At 42.7% G+C, this 9,270-nt stretch overlaps 1 protein-coding gene across 1 annotated transcript; it reads left to right on the top strand.

Annotated features, from left to right (window-relative positions):
• Positions 1–501: 501 nt before the first annotated feature.
• Positions 502–1,646, top strand: LOC102831387 (chromosome unknown open reading frame, human C10orf95). Its single transcript, XM_006831474.1, has 4 exons — positions 502–727; positions 770–848; positions 900–1,308; positions 1,629–1,646. The coding sequence occupies exons 1-4, from the start codon at positions 502–504 to the stop codon at positions 1,644–1,646; spliced, it is 732 nt and encodes a 243-aa protein (XP_006831537.1).
• Positions 1,647–9,270: the final 7,624 nt, after the last annotated feature.

Raw genomic sequence — 9,270 nt, 5'->3', positions numbered from 1 at the left:
GGAAACAGGACCTAACTTGATTGGAAAGGGAGCTGAGAAGTGTATGTTGTGAGGAAGGCACAGACCTTTAGGTTGGGACTGGTGTGGCACATAGGTTCACCAAGTTTGACCCAGGCTGGCTGGCCTCTAGCCATCTCAAGGTGTTTCACTTTGCCTGGTAACAAGGAGGTGTGGCTGAGGCTGGGCATGGAGTGGCAGCAGCTGACCTAAAAAGCAACAGAGAGGAACCACGCTCTGGACTCCTCTAGCTCCCCGAAATGCTGGGGGCCAGTTTACTAAGCTGAGGAAGACATCTGAGTGGAAAGAACGTGTCAGGGCTGAGGGCTTGAAAAGGCCTTGGGTCCTTATTACCCACTGGGAGCACGGGTTCAGGCGCAGCCTAGGACAAGAGGTAAGGCAGGGAATTGTAAGAAGAGTTCCCAAAAGCTATGGGGTGTATGTACGGGCCCCTGGCATGAATCAGAGGTCTGGACTAGCAGGCTGCAGAAATGGGTACTGATGATGGTAGTGGTGGGTGGTAAGAACAAAGTCTGTGCCTGCTCCTACAGCTCTAAACCAGGACGAGGCCTCACCAAAAATGTCCTCTGCCTGAAGTTCAGACCATGTACTCACACAGCTACCTGCCGTTCGGGGAGGGCGTCTGGCCTTCGCTGCAGCCCCTCACCTACACCTACCTGCCTGCCCCTCTGCTGCTGCCCCCCATCCAGGCCCACAACTTCTGCAGCAGGCCCCCAAGCCTGAGCGCGGGAGAATGGGCGGCTCCGCGCGAGTACCACTGCTTCTACGGCCCGAGTGCGCCCCTACCGGCCGCGCCGCCCCTGTGGGCCTTCCCGCAGGCCTATGCCGCGGCCCTGAGTCCGCAGTTCCCCGCGACCGGCTACGCGGGGCCTGTGCTGCAGCCTCCAGAGGCGGCGGGCCAAAGCTGGGCGCCGTGGCCAGAGGGCGACAGCCGGCAGATCGAGCTACGCTGGGGCCGGGTGGAGCGTGCGCCAGGGCCGTGCCACGAGCTGCCCGACTACGTACGCGGGGAGCTGCGGCGCGTGTACGGCACGTACCCGCGCACGGATGTGCGCATCACCTACCGCGGCGGCGAGTTCCTGCTGCAGGCCGCCCCGCACGTCCGTGAGCCAGAGTACCGCGTCGAGAGGCGTGTGCTGCGTCGGCCAGCTAGCAGCGGCAGCGAGTCAGCCACTGACGTCCGCTCGGGCGGCAGAGCCAGCAATCCAGCCCGGGAAGCCGCGGAACGCGGCCGCGGGAAGAAGGGGAAGCCCTGAGCGAGGGTGCCGGAGTGCCAGACGGCTGACCCGGGTGAGCACGCGCGCGGCTCTCCTTCCCTGCCCATCCGCCACCAGCCCGAGAGGAGAGGAGCTTCTCCGTCCCTGTGGGGATATAAGTGCAACTGTCACCGTGTTTTTGTTTTTTAACCAAGACCCGGACACTGCTTGCCCCTTTCCTGCACTTCCTTGATTTCTTTCATGAACGATGGAGGAAGGGTGAGAAAGGAACAAGTACATTTCTTGATGTTCTTTCTTTGCAGACTGGCTTGGGAAACCAGGATGTGGGGTGGAAGAAGGATCTGATTCCTTGGTTACCCCAGTACCTCTTCCTCTCCACCTTGTTCTCCCCAGAATCCTTCGCTGCAGTAAACCCTAACTTTCCTTTTCTACCTCACTCCCAAGCCAGAGCTACCCACCCCTCTCTCCAAGCTCAGGGCCAGCGATCCCCAGCTTGTAATGAAAAGTAAATAAATGAGTGAAGTCAAGTTAATGCTGTGAGGTCATTTGTGCTTGGATGTCTCCCCATCTGTGTAATGGGAACCTTACCTCCCTGCCTGGGGTCCAGGGAACTGGCAGGAGTAGAGTTGTTGGAGTGGCCCTCTGGAAGAAGCTGTGTTCCTGGACCAGCCGGATCTATTCCCCTCTTCACCAGCCCTCATAGGGGGTGCAGGCTGACACCCACCCCCATCCTTGCTCCTGTGGCCCAACAACAGGACAGAAGCTCTATTTTTGAAGTGTGCTGGGCGTGGTTGGAGACAGGATACTTGAGACCTAGGTTTAGGGCTGACTCTGACATGTTCTAGGAGTCCTGGTGTGGCACCATAGGATAAGCACGCCACTTCCAGGTCGGTGGTTCAAACTCACCATCTGCACCTTGGAAACCCTATGCAGCATCGCTATGAGTCGGAACCCACTTGACGGCACTTAACAACAACAACAACTGACATTTTCTACTTATGAAACTTTAGGCTCTCTGAGCCAATTTTTTCTCTTTCCATGAACCCTGTACATGGTTGCTATGAATTGCAACTGATTCAAATGCACTCAACACACATGAGCTTCAGTGAAGCTCAACTAGATTTTGTTAAGTGCTGTTGAGTTAGTTCCAACTCAAAATGACTCTTGGTGGGGGTTTCTGAGGCTGTAAATCTTTTGCAGGAGCAGAAAACAGGTGGACTCAAACTGCTGACCTTGTGGTTTGCAGTCCAGTGTTTATCTTACAGAGACACTGAGCTTCCAATCAAATTTGCTTAGCATATTTTATATAAAACCTGGATTCTGAACTCTGTTACTACTAGTTTCATTTTGTTTTCCTGTCTGTTTATTTTTTAAAATAAAAAGAACTGGGATGAAAAAAACGAGGCTGACTGATCTAGTAAAGGTATATAGTCTCAGAAACCCAAAGGAGCAGTTCTGTTCTGTCCTGTGTGGGCACTATGAGTCAGAAGCAACTCAGTGGCAGTGGGGTGGTTTGACTGGATGTTTAAGAAGCAGACTGAACCATTCCACTCCTGTGGAGCAGCTGGTGGGTTGAAACTGCAGACTCATCAGTGTGCAGCCATGCGCTTAAACAGCTGTACCATCAGGGCTCCTTACAATTTCTTAAGTGCCTTTTACTGGCCAGGAACTAGGAATACACTGGTAAAGAAGACAGGCTGGCCATCCCTGTCTTTATGAAGCTTAGAAGACATGAAGATGGGGAAACAAGCAGATAGATAAAGGAAGTTGTTAGAAGCACTACAACAGTAATAAGAGGCCAAGATAGAAATTGGAGTCGGGTGGTGGAACTTAGAACAGGGTAATCAGGAAAAGTTGCTCTGAAGAGGTAACATTTAATATCTAAAGAATGAGAATAAGCTAAGCATACTAAAAGAAGGATGAGGGGAAATCCAGGCAGAAGGCATTGAGAATCCAAAAGACTCAAGAAGAGAAAGTTATCTTCATGCATTCAGCAGACATTGGGGAGTCCACAATGTGCTAGGCAGTATTCAAGGCGCTAGGGTGGTGGTGTTGAAAACCAAATAAGTCCATGGAGCTTACTTTTCAGTACGGGAAATACACAACAAGCAAATAGGTGAATATATAACACCAGCTAGTACTAAGTCATAATGGGATACTAATTAGATTGACCACCCATCTGTCGGTTTGTTCTACTGCCCATTGTGTGGCTATGATTCTGGAGGAAATACCAGTAGCGTCATCCTTGGTGAACAGGTTACTGTGGAGTTTCCACATTAAGACAGACTAGGAAGAGAGGCCCAGAGATCACTGCTGAAAATTAGCCAAAGAAAATCTTACGGATCACAACATAATGTTATCCAATATAGTGCTGGAAGATGGCGCAGGACTCGGTTCTGAGCAATATAACAGTTTATTAGGTTGCAATGAATTGGAGCTGACTCAACCACTACTAACACCACTTTATGTAGAAGAGAAAATTAGAAGTGGCATCTCTGAAGAGGTGACTCTTAAGTAGAGACTGGACTGAAGACCTTTGCAAGTAATTTGAATACTTGGAGGAGAAAAGAAGGCACAAAAACCCTGTCCCTGAACTGTCCCTACCCTGTGAATGAAGGGGAAAGTGTTAGTAAATGAAATGAAAGATGAAGCCAGGTCCTGTGGGGCCTTGAACCCATGTTGAGAACTTTGAGTTTTATTATTAATATTCTTAGTGGATGACAGGTTATGAGCAGAGGAATAATATGACCAGATTTTTTCTTTTTAAAAGAATTTGGCTGCTGTGTAGTGAAGAGACTGAAGAAGAACTGTTATGGAAATACAGAGATCAGTTAGGAGCCTTTTGAAGTAATCCAGTCAAGAGAATACAATGCTCCTTGGTCTTATTTGGCAGTAATGAGGAAGATAAGGAGATAAATGTCCTTCAATAGACATCTTGGTTCATATAGACAAGTATTAAACCGCCAGATGGGCTGGGAACAACTTGAGTCAGAAAATAAGGAAGTGCTCAAAATCACTAAAAAGACAATGGAATCATTTTGAAGGGACTTCCACTGCCAAATCAAGGATATTTTAACAGCCAAACAAATAACAGTAACAGACTATAGCTCACTAGATAGAATAAGAATCCATTAGTCCATACTGATAATAACTAAGTACTAAATAAATAAATATGAAGGGCAAGCTCTTTCTTGCAATAAAAGAAATAATAAAATTAGAAAATCATTTCTAGCCATGAATAGTAATTCAGGTGAGAATCATTTATGGACACTAGAGCTAATGAATGAAATTTAATGAAAAATAGGACATTTATGTAGTTTCAAAGTATGTTCTAATAAGATACTAATTACAAAATGAAAAATAATAAATAGTAGAGAAAGTTGGCCAACGCCACTTTAACCAAAAGATTAAAGTTAACAATATCAATGATGGAACAATTTGACATCATGTGCTTTCTGATATTAAACTAAGGAAACATTAATTTAGTGGAAATGCATAGTCTTAAGGAACTAACAGTTGAAACTAGGTTGAGGAACAACTCCACTGGGCTGTATTCTTTTTTTTTTTTTTTAATCAATTTTGTTATTGTTGAGAACATGCACAACAAAATAGAAACAATCCAACAGTTTCTATGTTTACAATCCTGGATAGATCTTAAAAGAGCATAATTGTCAAGGCAGATGTTTTTTACTGGTTAAGCTAAACTATGGTTTTGGCTTAAGGTTTGAACATTATCTCAGGGCAGTATTTTCATGGGTTCATCCAGCCTCGATGGCTCTGTTGTTGTTATGTGCCATGGAGTCAGTTCTGATCCATAGCGTCTTGTTTAGGGTTTCCAAGGAGCAAGCTGGTGGGTTTGAATTGCCGACCTTGGGTTCACAGTTCAGTGATGATCGAGAGTCTGAATTCCATGAGAATTTGAAATTCTTTTCTGTTTTCTCCCTTTTGACCAGGATTCTTTTATAGAATATTTTATCAAAATGCCTGAATGCTTCACAAATGCCAATGTTATGTTTAATGAAACATGAAAACTAAATTAGTTGTATGATTCTGGATTGGATCCTGGATCAGAATAAAAATTGCTACAAAAGATAATAAGATTTGAATGAGAACTATGGATGAGATAGCACTAGTATATCAATGTTAAATTCTGGTTTTTATCATTGTGCTATGGTTATATAAAATAATGCCGTAGTTCTTAGAAAATAGACAGTGAATGTTTAGGGGTAAAGGGACATCAAATCCATGACTTAATCGAAAATAATTCAGAAAAAAAAACATGTATATTTGCACTATACTACATTTATACAAGGGGGCTTCTAAAAGTTCATGGAAAAATTTCAATATCTTTTCATTCCATTTTTCCATTAACTTTTGAAAGCCCCCTTGCATATATATATATATATACCATACACACACTTTATACATATATATATATACCATACACACACTTTATACATATATGAAGAGAAAAAATTTGGTGCCACTTCAGTTAAGTGTTCAGATGCTAACCAAAAGATTGTCAGTTCAAGCCCTCCCAGCAGCTCCAAGGGAGGAAAATCTGGTGATCTGTTCCCATAAAAGTTACAGCCAAGAAAATCCTTAGGGGTAGTTATACTCTGTCACATGGGGTTTCTACGACTTGGAATTTACTAAGTACCCCAAAAAAACACATACATATGTGTATATGTACATGTGTGTATATATATATATATATAGAGAGAGAGAGAGGCCATACTGTGGTGGCTTGCAGGTTGCTGTGATGCCATTATTTCAAATACAGCAAGATGATGCATGGTGAACAGGTGTCAGCAGAGCTTCCAGAATAATCAGTAATAAGGAGCTGGTGATCTGTTTCTAAAAATGCTGGTCAGTAAAAACCTTATGGGTTTTAGCAGAACACTGATATAGCGCCAGAAGACGAGCCCTTGGATTGGAAGGCACTCAAAATGTGACTAGGGGAAGAGCTGTCTCCTCAAGAATGATTGTACTCATGTGGATGGAGTAAAGCATTCAGGACCTTTATTTGCTGATGTGATATGACTCAAAATGAGAAGAAACAGCTGTGAACATCAACTAATAATTGGAATGTGGAATGTATGAAGTATGCAGCTAGGAAAATTGGAAGTTTTCAAAATTAAAATGGAATGGTTGAAGATAGATGTCCAAGGCATTAGTAAGTTGCAGTGGACTGATACTGACCATTTAAAATCATATAGTCTTCTATACTTGAATAATAAATTGAAAAGGAATGTGGTCATACTCATTGTCCAAAAGAACATCTATCCTGAAGTACAATGCTGTCAGTTATATAGGATAATATCCATATGCTACAAGTTAATACAATTATTGTGATTCATATTTATACACCAGCCACTGATGCCAATGATTAAGAAATTAAAGATTTGTAGCAACTTTTGCCATCTGAAATTGATCAAACATGCAATCAAGATGCATTGATAATTGCTGGATATTAGAAAGCATAAGTTGGGAACAAATAAGAATCAGAAGTTGGAAAAGATGGCCTTTAGTGATAGAAACAATCAGATAAATCGCATAATAGAATTTTGCAAGATCAATGACCTATTTGTTGTAAATAACCTTTTCAACAGAGACTATACACGTGGACCTCCACAGATGAAACATACAGGAATCAAATAGACTACATCTGTGGAAAACTCAATATCATCAATCAGAACAAGACCAGGGACTAACTACAAAACAGAGAATCAATTGCTCATATGCAAGTTCACGTTGAAATTGATGAAAATTAAAATAAGTCTATGAAAATCAAAGTATCATCTTGAGTATATCCCACTTGAATTTAGAGACCATCTCGAGAATAGATTTGACATGAAAAAGAGACTGACTGTACAACTCAAAGAATGTAATCAGTGTCACTAAATTGTACATGTAGAAACTGTTGAATTGACATATGTTTTGCTACGTATATTCTCAACAACAACAAATAAAATTTAAAGAAAAAAACAGACTTGACACATTGAGCATTATGATGGAGATCAGATGAGTTGTGGGCTAGCACCAAGGACTTCATACATTAAGAAAGCAAAAGGCCAATAAAAAGGTAAGAAAGAAAAGACCAAAATGGATGTCAGAAGTGACTCTGAAACTTGTTCATAAACATAGAAAAGCTAAAATGGATGAAAGAAATGATGCAGTAAAAGAGCTGAACAGGAGATTTCAAAAGGCAACTTGAGAAGATAAAGTAAACTATTATCAGAATTAGAAACCCAGAAGGAAAGAACACACTTAGTATTTCTTAAGCTTAAAGTACTGAAAAAAAAAAAAAAAAATTCAAGCCTTGGCTTGCAATATTGAAGAATTCTATGGAAAAATATTTAATGACTCTGGAAGCATCAAAATGATGGAATGCACAGCATCATTGTATCAAAAACCTGGATTGTCATAAACTCCAGAACAGCAGAGGGCTGCACTGGTAGTGATGAGGGTGGGGCTGGCCATGTCTCAGGTCACCAGGGGAGCATGGAGAACAGGGGGACTCATACCTTTGCCATCACCAGTCACCATGTGGATTTGTGCTGCTGGGCCTTTGTCCCCAAAATTATCCACAGAGGTTCAAGAGAGCTATGCTGTATCTGGCTAGGAGACAGTTCACCAGTCTCTCTCCTTCGCTACGGTGTTCAGCTTCTCCTCCTATTTTACTTCATTGACCATAACTGAACCAGTTCAAACTGGTTTGAACCTGAATTTACTTTCTAATCTCAAGTTTATGTTCTGAGAATAGATAACTTGGACCAATTTCATCTCAAGAAATATGGTCACCAAAAGTGTTCCTTATATTGCAAATCATATTGCATTAAAAAAAAATGTTTTATTGTGAATAATGTGATGGGTTATATGGGAGAACATTAACTTTACATTCATTCTATTGTATATAGTTTCATTGCCATGGTTACAATCCCCTCCATGAGTCATCAACCAACCAAAGGATAGACCCTGCAAGCCCCTGGTCGGTTGTCAGCACACAGCCCCTCTCCCTTTCTGGGTCTAGAGTCCCCAGCTGCTCCATCTCTCCATGTCATCGTCTCTGCTTCTATCTCTGGTGTCACTGTTTCTCTGGGTAGGGTCCTGCTTTCCACTCTTGTCCCTTCATGGTCCCAGGGACCTTTGCTCCTAGATTGCAAAGTCAATCACTCCCCACCTTTTGCTACAAAATGTCTACCTTTACATTTCCAACCCTTGCAGTCTGTCCTGATAACAACTATTCACTATTGTATCACAAGAGACCTATCCACATCTCCTTCCATCAGTCTGGCTCAGACAGATTGCACAGATCTAGGCTCCCTCTTGAAAGCTTGTAAGCCAGTCACTTCTTGCCTTTGTAAGGCCCCTCCGCCCCCCATTTTGGGTAGCCAGTGTCCAATTTGCCCATCCCTGTCTACTCTGTGTATGGAGAGGGTGGGAATAATCCTTGCTGTAAAGATTTGTTCCCTCTTTTGAGCTACTGCATCCATAGGTGTAGGTCAGGTTCATCAAATTGTATCAGATTACTCTTTTTTTCCTCTTCTTTCTTCTTCTAGTTGAGCTCTGATCATCCAGTCATTGAAGCCAGGTCAAGTGGGTGTTCTTATGCATATGACCTCTCTTCTTATCAGCTGGACGCTTCACTCTCTATTCTAGTCCTTTGTGGCTTATGTTACTGACTCTGGGCCCAAGAGTCCCCAGGTCTTGCCACACTGCTGGCCAACCAGGTCTCCACCCAGGTTCATAGGAGACTATTGAACGTGATAGGACTTAGCTTCCAGCTTCATTGATGTTTTTCCCTTACTTTCCCTTAACAGTGACGAACATGGTCACCAATCGGAGCGTGTATTCCCATTGAGTTTTAGACTTGGAAGGGGGTCATATTGACATTTTATATTAAATTTTGTTCATCTTAAGATTCTGCAATTCATTTAGAAAATTGAAAGTGATATTAAACTATTTCTTTGTATACATTCATTAATAATTCCAAAGTGAAAATTATGTTCAATTAAAAAAAAAAAAACGTAGA

Source organism: Chrysochloris asiatica, unplaced genomic scaffold (assembly GCF_000296735.1).
Source record: "Chrysochloris asiatica unplaced genomic scaffold, ChrAsi1.0 scaffold00003, whole genome shotgun sequence".
Classification (NCBI taxonomy): domain Eukaryota; kingdom Metazoa; phylum Chordata; class Mammalia; order Afrosoricida; family Chrysochloridae; genus Chrysochloris; species Chrysochloris asiatica.
Note: the sequence above shows the minus strand (reverse complement) of the source record. Positions and strands in the feature narration are given on the sequence as shown.

What these genes read in the sequence shown, in the direction of transcription:
- LOC102831387 (XM_006831474.1), top strand. Translation starts at nt 502, where the DNA reads ATGGTAGTGGTGGGTGGTAAGAACAAAGTCTGTGCCTGCTCCTACAGC. An exon ending in GCCCACAACTTCTGCAGCAG is followed by an intron (nt 728 to 769) that starts GCCCCCAAGCCT and finishes GGCTCCGCGCGA; the next exon opens with GTACCACTGCTTCTACGGCC. An exon ending in TCCCGCAGGCCTATGCCGCG is followed by an intron (nt 849 to 899) that starts GCCCTGAGTCCG and finishes CCTGTGCTGCAG; the next exon opens with CCTCCAGAGGCGGCGGGCCA.